This window comes from Carettochelys insculpta, chromosome 3 (genome assembly GCF_033958435.1).
Source record: "Carettochelys insculpta isolate YL-2023 chromosome 3, ASM3395843v1, whole genome shotgun sequence".
NCBI lineage: Eukaryota > Metazoa > Chordata > Testudines > Carettochelyidae > Carettochelys > Carettochelys insculpta.
Window position 1 is genome coordinate 159,940,486 of NC_134139.1, and position 22,841 is coordinate 159,963,326.

At 44.7% G+C, this 22,841-nt stretch overlaps 1 protein-coding gene across 2 annotated transcripts in view; it reads right to left on the reverse strand.

Moving 5' to 3' along the window:
* LOC142010532 (isoaspartyl peptidase/L-asparaginase-like) overlaps positions 1 to 22,841 on the reverse strand; it is a 240,730-nt gene that overhangs the window by 214,780 nt on the left and 3,109 nt on the right. For both annotated transcript variants that reach the window (XM_074988881.1, XM_074988879.1), the window contains exon 2: positions 2,173 to 2,392. In XM_074988881.1, coding sequence (XP_074844982.1) covers positions 2,173 to 2,365 — 193 coding nt within the window. In that variant the 5' untranslated portion in view covers positions 2,366 to 2,392. The remainder of the gene's footprint in view (positions 1 to 2,172; positions 2,393 to 22,841) is intronic.

The window sequence follows — 22,841 nt, forward strand, 5'->3', positions numbered from 1 at the left end:
TTTTGTCACAGCCTTCTGCCTCTCCCCCACAAGGCAGAATGCTTTTCTCACTATAATCTGTTGACAAAAAAGCCACATGGACATTCTGAGGCCCTCTGACGACAGACCGGGCTTCTGGGTCACCAGGCAGCCCTGTCTGCTGTGCTTCTAGTTGGCCATGCTGTCAAGAGAGCTGCCAGGCAGTCCAGCCACTCTTTGTTGACAGAGCAGATTGCTCTTACAATGCGCTCGTGTGCATGGATGTGATCTGTTGGCAGAAGTTTTGACGGAAGACAACTTCTGACAGTAACTTCAGTCAACAGATCTCTCTAGTGTAGACAAGTATCACAGAGATAGCCTTGTTAGTCTTTATCTTCGAGAACAACAAGAAGTCCTGTGGCACCTTATAGACTAACAGATATTTTGGAGCATAAGCTTTCGTGGACAAAGACCCACTTCATCAGATGCATCAGTGGGGGAGGGGGGTTCAGACCCACAGAATCATAGAAGAGTAGCACAAAGTGGGACCAAGCCCAATTAAGTCAGTCCAGTCAGGCCTTTGTAAAGCCTGGTCTTAAAAATCTCCAAGGATGGAAACCCATGCCAATGCTTCATTACAGTTTTCCTTATATCCATCCTAGGCCTCCTCCACTAACATCTGTGTGTTAAGCAGAGCCGTGTACTCCAGTATAACTGGCAAACTGTGTTTTTTTTTCTTTTGAAAAAAGAGGAGCTGAGAGTTCTGTGAGGCTATTTCTACACTAGCATTCCTCTTTTGAAAGAGGCATGCAAATGAAGGAAATTGAAAATGCAAATGAGGAACACATTTACACATCTGGCACCTCATTTGCATATTCTTTTTTAGAAAGAGCTTCTTTCGAAAGAAGAAAATCAGTGTAGATGTGGCTCTCTTGAAAGTAAATCCCATCTTCGAAAGAACCTTTCTCCTTAAAAAAAAATAGGCCACCTCTTCACTGCTTTTGAAAGAGGAATTCTAGTGTCGACGTAGCCTGTGTGTCCAACATATTGGGGGTAGGAACTTTGCTGAGATGTGAAAAACTGAAGCAGATGGGTGGGGTTTGAAGTAATCAGTAAGGAGCAAGCAGGGCCTCTGCAAGTCTGGAAGGCAGAGGTTATGTTTCTGGGAAACTGAACCACAAGAAATACAGACAATTATTCCCTGGCATGGGTACAAAATTTATATCAGTGTATGTGGATAGCCACAGATATAGAGCTAATACTCACAGAGCTGCAGGACCCTACTGGGAAGTGCAATAATGAAAGCAGCACCATAGCAGGCTGCTGCTCCGGAAGCTAGTGCCCAGCCTAGGCAAAGCCTCTGAGGTGGTTTACCATCCCCATCCCTGACCACTGGGGTGGACACTAGGCCCCCAAGCAGCTGGACTGGATCATGCTAGTGTGTGTCAGTGGCCAGGGACAGCTACCAGCGAGCCTGTTGCCCTCATCTGTGTGCAGGACGTGGGTGGTAAAGCCACACTCCAGGAGCTGCCCGGGCTGGGCACTGTCTCCTGAGAATGGCAGTTCAACATGATGCTGCTTTTGCTTAGTGGTTCCTGGTAGATCCCTGCAGCTCTGGGGATATCTGTTATATATCTTTGGATATAAATTTTGTGTCCGCACAAGGGTCTACAGACACGGCTTCTTCACACGAAGGGCAGGTGCCTCACAACCCTGTGTACCCCTGGAAAGTATCATTGTAATGGCAACAGCTTAAACATTTATTAAGCAGATGGATTTTGTTCTTGTTTTGTGGACTGAGCTCTGCTTCAACAGATGAAATCTTGAAATTGAATTTCAAAACATTGAGCAAAAACATCAAAAAGCATCAATTTTTGTTCACTCCCCAGGCTAAAAAGCAAGAGGCTATTTGCTAAAGTGCAACCTTAGCGACAGATCTCCCAATCATCCACGTGACAGTAAATACTTTTTTTTTTAAAAATAGCAATTACCGAACAGCATGAAGAAGAAACATAGCATCCAGCACTGAACTGGCTCCTTGAGAACTGTGTAAATGAAGTTCTTTGGAGGGTAGCTGGAACAAAACTTGAGAATCAGCTTGAAGAAGAAAAATACAAAGTGGAGAGAACTCTCAGGGCAACATAGTAGAAATATCAAAACCAAGATGATTTAAAGTATTTAAGAGATTACTATTTTTTTAAAGTTACTACAAACCTGCATCAAATGCAGTATCATCTTCTAAGGCCCGTACAGCACTTTCTACTGCCTTCATTGAGCTTCCACCCGTTTCCAGTACTGCAAAGCCACTCTTCACTGCCTTTTTCACTCCTAGGATGCTTCTTTCAGCAAAATCATCTGGTATTGCCCAAGCTCCACCATGGACTACAAGAACTGGTTTGGCTTCCATCTTACCAGATTATCAAAAATGATGTATCTGTTGAAACAAGCAGGTCCTTCTCAATTTATTGTTAATGTTGCAAATCAAAAAAAAAAATCAGGAACATTAAGGGCTTGTCTGAACTTGCCCCAACTTCAAAGATGGCATGTTAATCAGGGTGATGGGAGATTACCAATGAAGTGCTGCAGTGAATATGCAGCACTTCATTAGGCTAATTCTCCCCTGCAGCAACTTCGAAGCATCGAAATTCAAAGCGCCAAACTTCGAAGTGCTGGCATGCACGTAGCCGCAGTCACTTTGAAGTGCCCACTCTACTTCAAAGTGCCTTTACTCCCCAAAATTTTGGGGAGTCAACAGACTTTGAAGTAGCGCAGGCATTTCTAAGTGCCCACAGCTACACGGCATGATGGCACTTTGAAGTTTGACACTTCAAAGTTGCCATGGGGGAGAATTAGTCTAAAGAAATGCTGAGTATTCACTGCAGCACTTTATTGGTACTCTCCCATAGCCCTGATTAATGTGCCCCCTTCGAATCTCCCATAGCCCTGATTAACATGCCCCCTTCGAAGTTGGGGGAAGTGCATACCCAGCCTAAGAGACTCATCTTTTAACCCTCACATCCTGCTTTCTTTTTGTGTGTATGCACCGAAATGGAGTTCCACATTCATGAGGCTGGATTCAGAATCAGGTCCATAGCTTCTTGTATTATATTTATAAAAGATTCATGTTAATCTCCACATACCTTCCCCACTTGTTCTGCTTTTAGGCAATTAGATAGACTTCACAGAAAGTTCTGAGTAAGCAGACGTTTTGTTGTTTTTTTATGTGTGCAGAGCTCCTTGGAGGACTGAGGCTGACACGATTACAAAATTATTAACATATTAAACTATCTTTCTGAGATCAAACCTCTGCTGACAGGCAAATTTGGGGCAAGTGTGCTTTTGAAATTCAAATACAAAGCTTCACTTCACTTTAATGTGAACAAAGAGTTTGTAAACAATTGTGTAGAAAAAGCTGAGACATAAAATTGAATGTGAAACACGTCACCAGTTTTCAGCAGATTAAATCTGAACACGATTTTGAAAATACATTATTGGTTGAGCTGAAAGCAAGCCCTCTGTTTAAGAGTACTTAAACACTTTCCACGTTAAACTCCTGTTCTCAGTTGAACTTTGCCATAACCTAACCCTTCAAACATATATTTCTATCTTTGCTTAATGCTTTATATTGAATTCTTTTGGAGCTTCAGTGAAGAAAAGGCAGGTATTTCTTCAAATGATCTGAGAGGGAACTAAACAGCTTTCCCAACATTAAGTATTTTCCTAAACATGGTTTTGAACAGCTCTTTTACCTCTAGGCATTAGAATAGAAACTGGAAGTTTGTATGGAGATACATAGGTTATTCAAAGTGGTGCCTTATGTTGTCCTTATGCAAACCCACATACATTTGATTGAGTTATAAACCTCTAAAATTGCTATTTCACATATTCAAGAAAACTTAACTCTGGCACTTCCTAACTGTTGAGGACTTATCCTTGCAAGGCTCACATTCATAAGAATTGTCTGGCACCCGGATGATGGAGGAGCAAAGAACAGCTAACACAGTTGAAGACTGTTAGAACTATTAGGCAATTGAAGAATTCCTAGCCACATCACTGACTACAGGAGAGGGATAGCTTGCTTTAGGAACCTATATACCTGATTTGGGATCACATATCTGGGTCCTCACCTATGGATTGGGTGAACTGTGGTTGAATGATGCAACACAAGCCTGGGAAGTAACTGGCTCTGAAGATTTATCAAACTGGCTGTTTCAGAGGGAATCCTGTGCTGACTCATTGGATTATTGTTTTAAAACTCTTAGGCTGCATCTACACTACCATATATTTTCAATTTTTAACCTCATTAGTATGACTTTGAATTGTGTCCACAAAGCTTCTTGAAATTCAACCCACTATTTATCCCTGTTGTGTTTCCTCATCCCCATTGCCCTGTGCAAGTTAGACAGCATGAACATTGCACTGTGGGTACCTATCCCCCAGTGCCTTAGCTTACATTGCTTCTGGGCATTTCATGTTTGAATTCCAGAATGCAAAGCAGTGTCCCAGAATTCAGAACACCAGTAATCGCACAAAAAGGAACTGCAGATCACACCACTTCCTGCTGCGGCATTCCAGTGCAAGCATGGATCCCCAAACGCTTCAATTCATAGCACACATCATTTCAGCAACCACACTGGCTGTCTAACAATTTTGCCTTCGATTACAAAACTCATTGATGGTTCACTACCATAATGATGATGATTAGTAACAGAGAGAAACCCGTGCTAGTCTATATACTATCAAAACAAAAAAGTAGTCAAGTAGCACTGTAAAGACTAACAAAATTATTTATTTGGTGAGCTTTTGTGGGACAGACCCACTTCTTCAGACCATAGCCATACCAGATGAGGAGGCAGACAATGGTTTGGAACAGCAAATCTCTGAACTGTGGTCCAAGAACTCAGAGCTGCTGGCTGCCCTGAATGCATTGCTGACAGGGGAGTGGCAGTTTTGGATTCCTGAGACAAGCACACACTGGTGGAACCACGTTGTTTTGGAGTCCTGGGATGACCAGCGACGGGTGCAGAACTTTCACATGCACAAGTGCACTTTTATGGCACTTTGTGATGTGCTGCTCCTCCCTGGCCCCCACCCCGAAGCGCAGCAACGCAAGAATGAGGCTGGTTTTAACAGTTCAGAAGTGAGCGGCAATCACACTGAGGAAGTCTGCAATGCCTGACAATTACCAGTCGATGGCAAATCAATTCAGGGTGGGCAGATATACAGTGGGGGCTGTAGTAATGCAGGTGGCCCATGCGGTCTGTCAGTGTCTCCTCAGGAAGACTGTGACCCTGGGAGATATACAGGCTATACTGGATGGCTTTGCTGCTCAGGAGTTTCCTGACTGCAGTGGGGCAATAGATGGCACGCACATCCCCATCATGGCCCCGAACCACCAGATCTCTCAGTATATAGACCAAAAGGGGTACTTCTTGATGGTGTTGCAGGGGTTGGTAGATCACTAAGGTCATTTCACCAACATCAAAGTTGGATGGTTAGGGAGAGTTCACGATGCATGCATCTTCCGACATTCTGTCCTTTACAGAAAGGTCCTGGATGGGACATTTTTCCCTGATTGGAAAATCACGACTGGCAATGTGGAGATGCCTATAGTTACATTGAGTGACCCTGAGTACCCTCTTCTCCGTTGCCTCATGAAACCCTACACATGAGTCCTGGAATCCAGTAAGGAAAACTGCAATCACAGATTCAGCTGGTTCAAAATGCTGGTGGAATATGCCTTTGGTAGGGTGATCATCTATCCTGTATTAGGTGGAATGGTCCCTTATTTGGGACACCAAAGAGGTGTCCTGACTTATTTTTCAAAAAGAACTAATTTTCCTGTATTTGGGTCCTCCCCACCTCTGACCATTTGCACCAGCAGCTGTGCAGGTGCAGCTGCTGGCAGAAGTCACTTCTCCAGCCTCAGGGAAGCCGGGGGAGCGTGGGCAGCTTCTGCATCCCTGCCACTTCCCCCAGGGCGCCAGGGGAGGGCCGGCAGCTGCTGCTCCCACGGGTCTTCTGGGGGAGGGCCAGTGGCTGCTGCTTCCCTGGGGATTCCAGTGAACGCCAGCAGCTGTCTTCTCCTTCCTGGCTCCCCAGAGCTTGTTGGAGCCAAGAGGAGACGCCCCCCGCACCCAACATCTCCCTGTCCTGTGTTTGGCCATTTAAAAATGAGGTTCTAATGTCTATTGACCCCTTAGGCCTTTCTGAAACTAATGTCCCCACTGGTATTACAGCATGTGTTGTTTTGCACAACATATGTCAATCCAGGTGGGACACTTTCCTGTCCATCTGGACTTCCATAGGCAGGGCTTATTCCCAGCTGCCTACACAACCATCCACCAGTAACCACACTGAGGCAGCAGTAATAAGGGACAGTTTAAAACACATATTCATGAATGACCTGCAACACACATGCTACAAATAAATCATAACATGTCTTAATGAGTAAATGCTTTTACTTGGTGGGAGGGGGTTAAGTTGCAGTGCATAGAATGCTTGTGGCAGGCAGCCGGGCCTTCAGCCCTTCCCTAACCCACCCAGTTCTGTCAGCCGCATGTCCACTGTGGACCTGGGTATATTGCTGGACATCTGTGCCCTCAGCCCTCCCTCAACCTGACTGGTTCTGTCAGCCACTGCCGACCTGGGAGTATCAGTGGGCTGCTGTGCATTCAGCCCTTCATGAACCCCCACTATGCTTTGTGTTCCCTACCACTCCTGCACTTCACAAAAGCACACCAAGCTCAAAGGAATGATTTTATTTTGGAGGGAGGAAAAGTTTCAGTGGCAGGGGAAAGGAGCCTTCTTGAGGGTGCTTGAATAGCCTTTTGCAGTGGCCCTTGTGGCTGGAGTGTCAGGCTATCCTTCCCCTCCCTCCCTGTGTTCGGGGACTGTGATGATGTGGGGTGGGTGACCTCTTCTGGTGGGACGCTGGGCAGCAGGTATCAGCTCCTGCACTGCTGTGTTGGGAATTCCTCTGCAGCGGCAGCAGGGAGTGCAGGATCTCTGGTTGCTTCAAAACTGCCATAACAAGCTTTGGTGTGGCCTCACTCCACTTTGCCCCTTGCTGCTGCTGGAAGTCAGGCATTCTTTGCTGATAGTCTGCTTGACTCTGATGTCACTAAGCTGCACTATGATGCCATTGCGCAGTGTCCTTTGTCAGCTTGGTGTGCTCTGCTTCATTTCACTCCATGCGCTGCAGGATGACATCCTGCTTGCACCTCTTTCTCCTTCTGTTCCTCTCCTACTCTGGGAATTGCCTCTGGAAAGTGAAAGTCAGAATTAAGATACAATTCACATAATGTAGAGCAACGAAGGGTCCTGTGGCACCTTATAGACTAACAGAAAAGTTTAGAGCATGAGCTTTCGTGAGTTAACTCACTTCTTCAGATGCTGCTTTCAAATGTACTGTCAGGGAAAGTTGCCTTTTTGAAGGCCACTAGAGGCTTATTAAGGATTGGACAGTAAGTGTGCATTTCACAATACATCTTTTGCCATCACATATCCAGCACTTTTCTTTGTGGACATGGTAAGCTATAAGCAACTGTCCGCTTCTCAGGGAAAGTGGAGGGCTGCAAAGCAGGAGAAGCCACCAGGTGTACTGACCAGGTGTCCTGGGGCTGGAAAATTGTTTTTGGCCATTTCTGAGGCAATCCTCCCCAATTTTCAAGCCACATAGAGGGGATGGTTGTGAAGGGTTCAATTACAGCCACATGGACAGCTGTGTGTGTGGGTAGGCGGGGAGGGTTTGATGTACAATAAAACTAATGCAAAAAAGACCAACAAATAATCCAAAGAAATGCTGGGTGGAAAAGGACATGGGAGGGAAGATGCCTATCAAAGCTGGGAAGTTGTGTGGTGCTAGGGAGTCCTGAAAAAGAAAAGAAATGATGGGTGGAAAGGGACATCAGAAGGGAGACACCCATCAGAGCCCAGCAGCTGCAAGGTGCAGGGGATTCCTGAAAAATTAAAAGAAATCCTGTCTGGAAAGAGACATGGAGGGGTGTCTCCACCTGGGAGAGCCCGGCAGCCATGTAGAATCCTAGAATCATAGAACACTAGGACTGGAAGGGACCTCAAGAAGTCATCGAGTCCAGCCCCCTGCACCAATGGCAGGACCAAGTACTGTCTAAACCAGCCCTGATAGACATCTATCTAACCTGTTCTTAAATATCTCCAGCAATGGAAATTCCACAACCTCCCTTGGCAATTTATTCAACTGTTTGACCACCCTGACCACCTACCTTGCTGCAGTTTAAGTCCATTGCCTCTTGTTCTGTCCTCAGAGGCCAAGAAGAACAAGTTTTCTCCCTCCTCCTTATGACACCTGTTTAGACACCTGAAAACCGCTATCATGTCTCTCCTCAATCTTCTCTTTTCCAAACTACACAAGCCCAATTCTTTCAGCCTTTCTTCATTGGTCACATTCTCTAGACCTTTAGTCATTCTTGTTGCTCTTTTCTGGACCCTCTCTAATTTCTCCATATCTTTCTTGAACTGCAGTGCCCAGAACTGGACACAATACTCCAGCTGAGGCCTAACCAGCACAGAGTAGAGTGGAAGAATGACTTCTTGTGTCTTGTTCACAACACACCTGTTAATGCAGTGCAGGGGATTCCTGAAAAATGAAAAAAAATGCTGGGTAGAAAGGGACATGCGAGGGGAGAAGACCTGCAGAGCCTGCAAACCACGTTGGAAGGTGGGAAACAGCATGCCTGTTGGCTGCTGCAGGCAAATATAAAGGTGCAGGAAGCATGTTAAAAAAATTTGATGAAAATTCCTATGCTTCTGTAGGTTGCCAAAGAAGACGTCACCTTCCTAAAACTAGTACATTCAGAGTACAAACACCTGCTAATGTTGTATGACCAAAAGCCTGGGAAATTTGCTACAATGCAGTGTGGCTGCATGACACCAGATCACTATCTGGTTGCCTGGCATGGCAATGTGTGCTACCGTGGAATCAGCGAGAACTCAGGACTGCTCAAGAACCTCATGAAAAAAAATACAAGAGTGCCTGGATGAGGCCTTCAAGATCTCCAAAAAAAGGAGAAGTGCTCCATCCCAAGAAACATTAACGTGCTGTTCTGTGGGGCACAGAACCATAGTAAACCTGTTCCCATACACAACCCTATACCTATACCCACCCACAACCTGTGTCTAGCATGCAGAATAAACACTCACTCAAACAGCTTGGTCCAGGGGGCTCGAGGACCACCACGGAGGGGCCTGGCATGGAGGAGACCGGTTCCAGGTCTATGGTAAAGAGCTCCAGGTGGTCTGGAAGAGCTTCCTCAGTCCCCTGCTCATGGCACCCTTCCTCCTCTCCATTGGTCTCTTCCTCCGGGGTACCCAGCTCCTCTTGTCTCACCCTGAACTCCAGACCAGGGCCTCCAGAAGTGTCATAATTAGGACTCAGCTCCATGGTGGGGTCATTCCCCATAAGCATGTGCGGCTGTTGATAATAGTGGCAGTTCCGTGGAGCTGCCGCTGACAACTATTTGGCTTCTTGGACTTTTTTGATAGGCCTGCCAGAGTTTTTTCACCTTCATCTGGCATTCCACTGAGTCCTGGGAGTAACCTCGGGCAGTCATCTCATGCAACATTGGATCATAGATTTCCGCATATCTTTTGGCCACCCAAAGTCTCTTCACCATGGATTGGTCTCCCCAAATTTGCAAGACAATCCAGAATCTCCTGGTGGGTCCACACTGGGGCTCTCTTGAGGCCCTGAGAAGTACTAGGCAGATCACTACCCTGACTGCTCATGATTACGGGAGATGGATAACAATGTAATTGCTACTGATGTGGTGTGATGTGATGGGCAAAGAAATTTTTTCATAATGGGCGCCATTTATATTTGCAGGGCTGGGCGCTGCTGAATTCTAATTCAAATTCTAATTCAAATTCAAATTCAAATTCAATGAAAAATTTGTGGGCTTCTTGTGACCTTCTTCCTGTGCATCTGGATGGAGAGCAGCATACAAGGAACTGGCCACACATAGCTTTGTGGGATATATACAGGACGCTTCTGGAGGCTAATGAATTCAAATTAAGGACATGGTGTTTCCACAGTAGCCTTTACTCGAGATTTTAAATTTGAAATTGACGCTATACCCATCCCGTAATATTGACATTTTGTTATCGGTATCACAGCTCAATAAATCAAGACAATAGTATTAACTGTGAAGACAGTGACGTTTTAATATTGAGCTAACTCCTTTAAATTCAATTTTATCTCATAGCGCAGACACAGTCTTAGAAGAGTCTAGTTTTAAACAGAAAGCTGGTCTTAACTCTAAACTATAACAGATCTGGCATGTCACTATAATTTAAGCATTTATGTTGATTTCATCCCATAACACTGTGTATTCATAGAATACAATTAAACTCAATGATAATAGAAAATACTACTGCATAATTACATGTTACATCTATCTAAGAGGATTGCTTGCTGATCGTTAAGTACAGGTTGAAGTTCTGTAGTCCGGCAGTCTCGGGACCTGACCAGTGCCCAACCAGACAGGGAGGTCAATATTGTATAGCAGCATTACCAACACTTCCACTATTTACTGGGTTCTTAGAAGACATTTATGAGTACATTAGAGTCAAATAACAGCACAAAACACTGAGAGCCAGGACTGGTGGCTATAAACAAACTTTATGGGACCATGGGGAACTTGGTCACACCCATAAGTGGACATCCAGATATTTAAAATCAAGACTGACCGTGGATGTGGCTGGACTAGAGAGTACCAAACCAGAGAGGTTCAACCTGTAGTATATTTGGTTCTGAGGATGGTCAAAACTAATAGTGCTTTGTTCTGCCTTAGAAGGCACTTACCAGAGCTAGTTCACCAAAAGAAAACTGCTTTTGCCTCTTTTCCTGCCTTTACTGAAACTTCAACTGTCTCCTAGCTTTCAGTACGACAAGGTTTCACAGCAACTTGGAGAACACTAGGGGTCATCCCCAACAGGACTTCTGTGATTCAATTCATCACAAGTTTGAAAAAATAGAGGAAGCCGTGCTAGTCTATACACTATCAAACCAAAAAGCAGTCAAGTAGCACTTTAAAGACTAGCAAATAAATTATTTTGCTAGTCTTTAAAGTGCTACTTGACTGCTTTTTGTTTTGAAGTTTGAAAAAAGTGTTCTATTTCAGAAAATCCTACATTAGTTTTAAAACATTCATACTACTCTTTAAACTAGAGTTTCACATAGCAAAGCTTAGCTAAATTATAGTTATCACAATGTTCCATAATAATTAGAATACCTTGCAAGAAAAGAAATCTTTAACAAACAGCTAATGTTTGTGTTAGAAATGGAACACAACCATTACAGTACAATATCTATTAGCAGCATGAAAAATGGAACACAGAAAGAGGCTGTTATAGAGTGGCCACTACGATTTACATAGATGTGGTTACAATCCTTTAATTATCTCTATTTCCAGGCAGTTTATGGTAAATGCTTTATAACAGTGAACATCTTGTTTCTATGCAGTACAGCAGTGCTTTTGATATGAGGGCCATAAAAAGTGAGTCAAAACTCCCTCCAGGTAGATTATAGTTACTTTTAATGTATTTCAAAAATAGATCTTAAATGCAGTTGATAACTATTATTACATCTGTAATTTTGTTACTAACCTGCTGTGGCAAAATGCTGGACCAGCAACTCCAGTAGCTGGCTATTTTCTTTGGCCTTTACAGGTGTTGTATTATAATTGTAGAATACGAACTAAATTAGACATTCTTACTTGAGCCTTAATCCAGCAAAGTTAAGCACATGCTTAACTGCAAGCATGTGAATTGCTCAAATTATGCTGAAATTTAGTATTGTATTTAAATGCTTTGGTGAATCTGGGCATTTTAGAATACTGTGAAATGTTCCCTTATTTTTGTTGCTTCCAAATAAAAGCATAATGGATAGAATTATAATCCCCCTATTGTAATGACACTTATAATCAAAGTAATTTCAATATCACAATCTGAGTAAAAAAAAGTCAGGACTTGTTTTTTTCCTTTTACAGAAATTTTGGATTTAAATTTCTATGTTTAAAGAGAATTTGGTATGTACATATCTATCATTTACTATCTTTATAATATTCACAGCATATGGCTAAAGTGCTTTACAGAAAGAATCAAGTAATGCTGCTTCTCAGGAGTTTTTGATCTATTATGTACCTCACACCAAACAGTATATGGTAGGCACAGTATGGAGGACTAAATGTGACATTAGGCACAGAGAAGTAAGGCTTCAGAAAGTGTTAAGAAGTTATTTGTTCTCCCACTAAATAGGTAGGCATCCTTCAGTCTGTATAGACTATGGATCGCGCCCTTTATAGTTTCAACTGAGGACTTCATTTACAGCGTCTACTGTGACTATGAAGACCCACACGAGAGTGACAGTCCTTGCTGCATCTCTTGCAGATGTGGTGGGTGTCTGGCAAGTCCTTATCGTGCTTTCTGTGCGCTCGTTTCTCCTCTACTAGCTGTCTGATCTTCATCTCGCCCTTCTGAAGGCCCTTGTGTAACCCCTGCCTCCATCTGCCGCGGTCGTCTGCTAGTTCTTCCCAGTTGTCCAGCTCGATGTCTACCTCTCTGAGGTCTCTCTTGCAGACATCTTTGTAGCGCAACTGGGGGCATCCGGGAGGGCTTTTGCCAGAGGCTAGCTCACCACACAGGATGTCTTTTGGAATCCTTCCATCATTCATCCTGTGGACGTGGCCAAGCCAGCGGAGCCGACGCTGCCTGAGGAGGGTGTGCATGGTTGGGATTCCAGCTTGCTCAAGGATGGCGGTGTTGGTCACTCTGTCCTTCCATGATATTCCAAGGATGTGCCTGAGGCAGTGCAAGTGGAAGACGTTCAGCCTCTTTTCCTGGAGGGTATACAGGGTCCAAGTCTCGCTGCCATAAAGGAGGGTGCTGAGGATGCAGGCTCTGTAGACTTGCATTTTGGTATGAGTGTACAGCTTGTTGTTATTCCACACTCTCTTGCTGAGGCTGGACAGAGTTGTGGCTGCTTTTCCGATCCTCCTATTTAGCTCAGTGTCCAATGACAGGGTGTCAGTGATGGTGGACCCGAGGTAAATCAACTCGTGGACGACCTCTAACGTATAGTTGTCAATGCTGATTGATTGGGATTCAGCAACATCCTGACCGAGTACGTTCGTCTTCTTTAGGCTGATGGTAAGCCCAAAGTCCTTGCACGCTTTGGAGAACTGATCCACCAGTTTTTGAAGCTGGTCTTCTGTGTGAGACACTACAGCAGCATCGTATGCGAACAGCATGTCTCTGATGAGGACTTCCCACACCTTAGACTTAGCTTTCAGCCTTGCAAGATTAAACAGTTTCCCATCAGATCTCGTGTGCAGCAAGATGCCCTCTGTTGAAGATCCAAAGGCATGCTTCAGGAGGAGTGTGAAGAAGATCCCGAACAATGTCAGAGCAAGCACACATCCTTGTTTGACGCCGCTCCTGATTCTAAAAACATCTGATAAAGCGCCGTCATATTGGATGGTTCCTCTCATGTCTTTGTGGAACGACTGGATCATCTTGAGTAACCGTGGAGGACAGCCTATCTTGTGGAGCAGTTTGAACAGACCATCCCTGCTGACCAAGTCAAAGGCCTTGGTGAGGTCAATGAAGGCTATGTAGAGTGGCTTCCTCTGCTCCCTGCACTTCTCCTGCAGCTGCCTTAGAGGGAAGACCATGTCAATGGTAGACCTCTCTGCGCAGAATCCACACTGCAATTCGGGGTACACCCTCTCAGCAATCTTCTGGAGTCTGCCGAGGATGACGCGAGCGAACAGTTTACCAGTGACTCTTAGGAGGGAGATTCCAAGGTAGTTGTTGCAGTCGCTTCTGTCTCCTTTGTTCTTCTACAAGGTTACAAAGTTAGCGTAGCGCATATCCTGTGGAACCTCACCCTCTTTCCAGCACAGGCACAGTAGCTCATGTAGGGGTTCCAGGAGCATGTCCGCGGCACACTTGATTACCTCTGGTGATATACCATCCTGGCCTGGGGCCTTTCCTGCTGCAATGCTGTCGATGGCTCTCTTCAGTTCATCCACAGTTGGTTCCTGATCCAGTTCATCCATTACTGGTAGGAGCTCGATGGCTGCGTCAACCACAACGTTCTCGCGTGAATACAGCTCGAAATAGTGCTCAACCCAGCGCTCCATCTGTTTGGCTTTGTCAGCAATGACTTTACCAGATTTGGATTTCAGAGGTGCCATCTTGTTCTGGGTGGGTCCTAATGCCTTCTTCATACCCTCGTACATTCCTCTGAGATTACTAAAGTCAGCACAGGTCTGGATGCTGCTGTATAGCTGGAGCCAGTGGTTTGTACTCCAGGAGTGCAGCACGCTTCTTTTCATTGACTGGAATCATCTCATCGGAGTTAGCTTCGAACCAGTCTTTCTTTTTTCTAACTCTTCTTCCAAACACCGACAAGGCCGTGTTGTAAACTCTATCCCTCAGATGTTGCTATTTGGATGTCACATCAGCGCCCCCAGGGCCGCTGCGCAGATTTTCCTGGAGGGTCTCTCTGAACTTTTCAGCTTTCTCCGAGTTTGCCGTCTTTCTGGCATCGATGCGGGGCCTTCCAGCAGGTTTAGAGTGGTACAGCTTCTTGGGTCTCAGCTTGAGCTTGGAGCAAACTAGCGAGTGATCTGTATCACAGTCAGCACTATGATAGCTGCGTGTCAGAAGGACGTTTTTGAGGTTATTACACCTTGTGATGACCACGTCTAGTTGATGCCAGTGCTTTGAGCGTGGGTGTCTCCACGACACTCTGTGCTATGGCTTCGTTTGGAAGAATGTGTTTGTGATGCACAGATTGTGGTATGAGCACAGTTCAAGGAGACACTGTCCATTGTCATTCATTTTTCCCACACCAAAGTGTCCTAAGCAGGAAGGCCATGAGACCCAATCAGCTCCAATTCTTGCATTGAAGTCATCCAAGATGTACAGTTGTTCATGATCCGGTATTTGCGCTGCAGCAGCACTAAGCATGTCATAGAACTTGTCTTTCACTTCTGGTGTGGCGTACAGGGTTGGAGCATAAGCGCTGATCAGGTGGACGGGACCAGCGTAAGTTTGAAGCGTGATCCGAAGAAGTCTTTCTGATCCACCCATGACTAAATCAACCATTTGTAGAAGGGTGTTTCTGACAGCAAAGCCAACACCATGCTTTCTGGGTTCTTCCTGGGCTTTGCCCTGCCAGAAAAAGGTGTAGTCCTTTTTCTTTAGAGATCCCGAATCTGCGAGTCGCGTCTCTTACAGTGCAGCGATATCAACTCTGAGCCTCTTCAGTTCCTCGTTGATGACAGCGGTCTTTCGGGTGTCACTGGTGGCCTGAAGATCTTCAGTCAAGCCGGTCAGCATGGTCCGCACATTCCAGCAAGCAAGCTTAAATTGTTGATGTTTCTCATTTCTTGTTGATTTTCTTATTGGTTTGCCTGGTGCCCAAATTTCAGTCACTTGTCAGGTTCAGGAACCTTAAACCTCTTGCACCCAGCGAGGCAGGTGAACTGTGGCGGGACAGTACCCTATTGGCTGGGGGCTGCCCAGCTTGAGGTGGGTGGTGACTGTCCAGTGAGATGTGAGGATCTCTCCCACCGTCGAAGGCAACCCCTGGCGCTTGTTCTCTATGCCAATCGAGCAAGAGCTTATAACCGGTATCTGTTGCCTCCCGTGTTGACGCAACACTGTTCAGCAATGACCGAGTACCTCTCTGGGCACGAGCCTGGGCACTTATTATGGAGACTCTGGGCTGCCCAGACACCAGTGTCCCCCTCTCGGCTTTACTGATGTAGTCCAAAGGAGAGGATAACCTCCACGTCTGGTACCAGCTCAGCTGCAGAAGTTGCCGGGACAGTGCCAGAAGTTGACACCAAACCGCCTTCGGACTCCACTCCGGATTTTCTGTCAGGGTTTACACCCTTAGCCTTGCTTCTTCCCAGGATAACCCACAAGGCAGTGGGGTGTGGAGAATGTGGTAAAGGATCCCACTACTTCATACCTCCCTGTCCCCATGAGTCACCATAGCTCCCTGTGGAGCAACAACCTCATATCCCCGGAAACCTCCTCCCCACCTTTTGCCCCCCCCAGCTACCATCACCATAGGACCCTCCCGAACCCACTACCCCCATCTGCTCCCATGTCCACCCTCCTGACTACACTGACCCCTCTCCCCCCAGCTGCTCTCAGTGCCCCCAGGTCCACCTTCCACCATCACTCTTCAGGCTCTTCTCTTCAGAGACTGCTTTTCTTGATAGTGCTGCCTTGCAGGGCACAGGTGGAACACCATACCTGAACAGGACAACAAACACGGGGCTCCTCCCTCGGCAAACTCCCAGAGACAAACTCCTTTCCCTGTTAGCTGCTGCCTCCTGTTCGCTGCTCACAGTGTTCGCTGAGAGCTCCCTTCTTATAGGGAGAGCTGCTAGCTGGTTAGGCCTGGCTCAAAGCCTTGCCTCCAGACTAATCAGCCCTTGAAGGCTCACCTGGCAGGAAACTCCCCCAATTCACACCTTGCATCCTGCTCCTCTCTGCACCACACAAACTCAGGCACACAGGCAGCTGATCAAACTGCCCTTCTCTGCAAAGTAACATAGCTGCGCAGACAGACAGACATTCACCCACCAGCTCACCACACAGCCCCCCAAATCCCACACTCACCCAAGCTCCTCTAGGATGCTTTGCCCAGAGGCAAACTCCTTTCCCTGTTAACTGCTGCCCTCTGTTCATTGCTCAGCTGCACTCTGAGCCCCACCCAAAGCTACTAACTCTTCATCTGGCTACAGCTGTCCCTGGAGCCCCACAGATCTGGTGCGGTGCATACATACAGGGAGCGCAGGACTGGGCCTGGTAGCCACGCAATCTGAGCCAGTGCACCGCAAGCAGCCTCTGTGGGTGCTGCCATCCTCACAGCCATACCAGATGCCCCCAAACCACTTGCCCACCACTGACATCCCTTGATCTCGCCCCCCGTGCCCCTCATGCTGCAGTGGGTCCCTTAGCTCCCTCTAAGTTCCCCCTCTAAACTCCCCTCTCAAAACTCCCTCCTGTTAGCAACCCCCTGGTCGCAAGCTCCCCGGTCACTTGCCAGCAGGGCTTTAGAGCTCTGGCCTACCTGAGAGAGCCCCTCCCTCTGATGACCGCTCAGCCAATCGGCATGCAGCCTGAGCACATGGCCAGCCTGAGCACATGGCCTTTCAAACAAACAAACACACAGCTCAGCACTCCAAACTCCAAATAAACAGACAAACCCAGGCCCAGAACCCCCAAACCCAGGCACCCACACACTCCAGAGAGCCACTTACCCAAAGGTGCTATAGTTTGCCCCCTCCTTCCCCAGGAGAGCCCTTCTCAAAACTCCCTCCTGTTAGCAACCACCCTGTTTACAACCCCACTGAAGTCAACTGCAAAAATCCTATTCACTTTAATGGGGAAGGATTTCATCTCTATGTTACCGTTTCTAACTATGATGCCCTATGTTTTAGACAGGAATGTGGACCATTTTGGGAGAGGATGAGAGCATAAGAAAAAAAAAGATGTGTAGCATACAGGGTGAGGAACATTATTCCACTAAGGGTGTAAATACACTGTAATTAAAGATATGCTGCTGGCCCATGCCAGATGACTCAGGCTCATGGATATCCTGTGATGGCGCTGTTTAATTGCAGTGAACGAAGGAAGTGGCCTGTGTAGAAATGGCCGACGAGTGGTGACTTTCCTACTGGGTCCCAGCCAATTGTTTCAAATTTTACATAATCTGTGAAGTCAAATGTGCTTGAAAATCTAAAGCACCAGACTGAGTGAAATTTGCATTGCATGAACAGTTTGTGTATATTCAAATTACATATAAAATTATGTTAAAATGGACAGTAAGTTTGCAAAGTCAAGCATTCAAAGGTTAAGAAATGCTAAAGTTAAGCAGTTCGGCTCCTTTTTGTGAATGCTTCATGAGACAACCTTTTATTATACGATTTCTTATTTTTTCCATACTACTTCATTCAACATACAGGAGTCACAGAGAGGTAGCTGTGTTAGTTTGTAGCTTCACAAAACAAAAGAACAAACAAACAAAAAGCAAGCAGTCCTATAGTGCCTTAAAAACTAACAATTTTATTTAACAGGTAATGGGCTTTCATGGGTAAGACCCACTTCATCATGTTCAGGAGACATTATAACAGGGGAATGAATGAAAGTGATGTTGTTTCAATCTGAACAGTTGAAATTTATCAAAGGTGTATGGAACTGAAATCAGATGCTTATAATGTGAAGTTTTAAACAATCTTAAATTTAAAAGTTCTGCCTAGAATAAACTCTGAGGAGCTGCCTAGGCAGAAATTGGAAACCAGTCCGAATATAGTGTTTCTTCGTTTTGCATACCCTTCCCTCTCTCCAGCTCTCTTTCCTTCTTTGCTATCTGTCTCCCTGACTGCATTTCGTTAACTCTGTACTGGGTTTGTGTAACACACATCTCATCCACTGTGTAATTTTCAAGAATAAAGGTTATTCCTTAACTATTTTTCCTCAAATGTGGGAAAGCAATTATGTAACTGAACAGCAGATTATTTTCACAAGGAAGACATAAATGTGGTTGCTTTAGGTATCAGGATTGGGTGAGAAAGTGATCCACAAGGGGACACCTCTTAAGAGGTGGAGATCTCCATAGAGCACATTTGAGTCTCGTAGTTCTCATTAACTTAATAGGGTTTTCTGCTTTTTATATTTCTATCATTTGTTCAGCTCTTTATTTAATAAGGATCAAGAACATTATGCCTCAGATTCGGCATGGAATTTAGGTGCCGATCTTCCATTGCAAGTTTGGTATTTAAATACCTTTTTGAATGTATACTTTTGTGTATGAAATGCTTCAAAGCAACCAAAGCCAGTTAAGGTAAACTGAACTTGCTGTGCTGTTCTCGAAGTCCATGCATTGTAGCTGTATATTAAAAGGATGGCATAGAATGAGATATAATCAGTTGAAAGGGTTTTTATAGGCTGTGACTGTGAGGTCTATCCAATAAGGAGCAGGAGGGCTGAGAAGCACCAACCCTGCTCTGGAGAGGAGTCCAGCAGGCAGGACTCATCTGATTTAGCTAGGCAAAATTAGGGGATTGCAGCTGATGACACCAGCTGGGGCACAGAAGAGAACATTCCCCTTGAAATACAAGACAGCACTAGGAAGTAGACCCACATAGGCCGTGTCTACACGTGCCCCAAACTTCGAAATGGCCATGCAAATGGCCATTTTGAAGTTTACTAATGAATCGCTGAAATGCATATTCAGCGCTTCATTAGCATGCGGGTGGCAGCGGCACTTCGAAATTGACGCGCCTCGCCGCCGCGCGTCTCGTCCAGACGGGGCTCCTTTTCGAAAGGATCCCGCCTACTTCGAAGTCCCCTTATTCCCATGAGCTGATGGGAATAAGGGGACTTCAAAGTAGGCGGGGTCCTTTCGAAAAGGAGCCCCGTCTGGACGAGACGCGCGGCGGTGAGGCGCGTCAATTTCGAAGTGCCGCTGCCGCCCGCATGCTAATGAAGCGCTGAATATGCATTTCAGCGATTCATTAGTAAACTTCAAAATGGCCATTTGAGTGACCATTTCGAAGTTTGGGACACATGTAGACGTAGCCATAGAGTGAGTAGAGATTTGACCAAGAAGGTACTGACAGCCAAGGAGCACAATCTAGTTTGAGAATGAGATTATTTTAGGTGGTCTATATATTGTTTCTTCCTGGGACAATAAACAGAGTGCTAGAACCAGGGTTATGAACTGATTTGGGCATGCCTATCTTCTCTAGGCTGGTGATGGAGTCCATCCTTCTCCCCAGGTGTTATCCTTGTTAGCAATCATCTGGCAATACTCGTGAGTTTACAATTACAATTCCTGTTTTTCCTGCATTCAGTTAGGCTATGTCTACACTCGCATTCCTCTTTCAAAAGAGGTATGTAAATGAGGGAAATTGAAAATGCAAATGATGCATGGATTTAAATATATCTGGCATCTCATTTGCACATTCTTCATTTGAAAGAGCTTCTTTTGAAAGAAAAAAAGCAGTATAGATACAGCTCTTTTGAAAGTAATCCCCATGTTTGGAAGAACCCTTCTTATTTTTTTGTCAGGAAGAAGGGTTCTTTAGAAGATGGGGATTATTTTCAAAAGAGCCATATCTACGCTGCTTTTTTTCTTTCAATGTCTTTCTTTTTTTCTTTCAAAGGAGCTCTTTCGAATGAAGAATAAGCAAATGAGGTGCCAGATATGTAAATCGGTGTCCCATTTGCATTTTCAACTTCCCTCGTTTACACGCCTCTTTCAAAAGAGGAATGCTAGTGTAGACATAGCCTCACTGAATGCACTGAGGAAGGAGTACAAGGTAAGAAGACACAAAGCACTAATTCCCTGCACAAGCCAATGGAGGAGGAAACCAAAAAGGTGGGGTTTTTTCTGTTCTTGTTTTTAGTTTTGGTAATAGTGTTATTTTTACCAACAGTAGTTAAGTGACTTTTTTGATTTTTTTTTAAAGTTAAATATATTTTCAACTGATGATGGCAGCAAATGCACAGCTAATAGTGAAAGGATTTTTATAACTGCAATTGGCAACGCTATGAAGGTTATTACGTATATCAAAGAGTACTGTTAGACTTTAAATTGCTCCTAAATATCAGCCATATTTGGCTGATAGTTTCAAAGAGGTTTTACAGCATGCTTTGTGTTACTTGCAATTTACATTGCTATTTGCATACCTCTTGACTTCTCTTATTTTGAGGTCGGGCAAGGATTCCATCTATAAGCCTTTGAGCTGATGGGAAAATTAACAAGACATAATAGAATTTGTGCATGGCTAGTTATTTCAGTTCTATCACTATCTTCCCATTCACTTACACAAATGCCCTCTTCCAACCTATTCTATTCTTTTTTTTTTTTTTTTTTTTTTTGCGGGGGTGGGCAGGGCATGAGAGAGTACCTGGAGTAATAGACCTGGTATTAGATCCATGGCCTGAGCCACACTTCAAAAAGTACAGTGATATCATGAATCAAAGTTAGGCCAAGAATTAAAGCAGTTGTTTACAAACTTTGTCTGACATGTAAACTTGACAAGGGTGCTGCTAGTGTTGCTATTACACAGGCATTCCTAAGAAGTAACATATATAGAACAGGTGTGTGTTTGTACACGTACCCTATCATACAAGATAAGAGGGTTTGAAAGGAGTGATGAATAGGAATGTTTTGCATGAGATACGTGGAACAGCTCAGAAGGGAAGATTACAAACGGATGTCATGAAACATATAAGGCAGTAGGTAAGTTTTGTCTCAGTCTATAAATGTTGGGGTGTGTAACCCTTTGGCTGGCCTAGAGAACTGCAGAGGATTTCTATTGCTGATAGAGCCACTTCTTGCCACTAGGTATTCATTTATCAGAATATCAGTAACCACAGATCCAGGGAAAGGGACCTGTGCCTTGAGGGCATTTGTCACTGAACAGTGCCTGTAGTCTTTCTAAGTAGCGTTTGAGAAACTGCGAACACCATATTCAGTGTGGAGGTAGAATTGATATGTTTCATACAAAGTATACCTTGGGAGGTATCATTCTAAAAGCCTTAATTTGCTGAAGATTAATATCCTGTTAAATTGTATGTGCTAAATTTGTATAGGAAGTTATAAAATTTGCTGTGTAAATACTACTGAAGCATGCTGTGAAGTAGGGAATTCCCAAAAATAACCTTGCAGATGCAACAAGAAAAGGCCCAGAAGAGTTGTTGGCCTAGTGAAGAGAGACACACTTTCGCAAGGATTACCTTCAGGGTACAACAGAAACCAGTGAGATAACACTACACAGCAGGGACTGTTTGCTTCAGGTCACAGCAAAATATCTCTCTAGCAGGTTGGAAGAAGATATAAAATGTGGCAATGATATAACAGGGCCTCTCCCCTACAACAAAACACCTAGAAACACCTTAGGAACAAAGACTGGATCCTGGAAGGGAGGAGGGCAAATTGGAAAGAAGAAGCCCTGCCTGTGAATGGTAGCTTGATGGATTGTTTTTACTATCTAACAATGAAAGATGCTGTTTAATTCAAATCTGAGCTAGTATATAAGACTTAGATTGTGACTTAGTTTATTTCTTGGGAAATCATCTTTGGTCTGCTTGCTATTACTTATATGCTATGTCTCCAAGAAAGGGTTTTTCCAGCAAAACTGGGTTTTTGTCAAAAAAACCTGTGGAGAGCCAACACACAAAATATGCTTTGCCAAAAGTCTGTCAACAGAACTCAGCACATCCACTGGCAGTGTTATATCTCTCTGCATTCAGGTATAACACCTTTCTCAACAGTTTCATGTAGACACAACAGCCATGAGACACTCCAGTGCAATTTTGTCAACAGAGAGGGCTTCCGGTTCACTGGGCAGCCCTTCCAGTCGGCCATTTCGTTGAGAGAGGGCTGGGCAGTCTGGCTGCTCTCTGTTGACAGAGCAGATTGCTCTTTTGATATGCTTTTATGTATAGAACCACGCTGTCAGAAGTTTTGCCAGGAAATCTCTTCTGACAGTCACTTTTGTCAACATATGCTTCTCGTGTAGATGTAGCCATAAGCACGTCAAATCCATCTTTCTGTAGTTCATTATAAACCTTTTTTTATACTTAAAAGCAGAGTTTCCCAAACTGTATTTAGGGGAACACTGTTGCTCTGTGCCATGTGCACAGGTGTTCTGTGAAAAAAAAATTTGATGCTATTAGTATTTTTTCCTCTAACATATTAAATAGGTAATTATGTGTGTATCAAAAATACTAAGGATTTTGAATAGTATTTAGATAGTAGATGTTATAGAATTTGCCATAGGATCTTTATTATGTGATTCATGCCA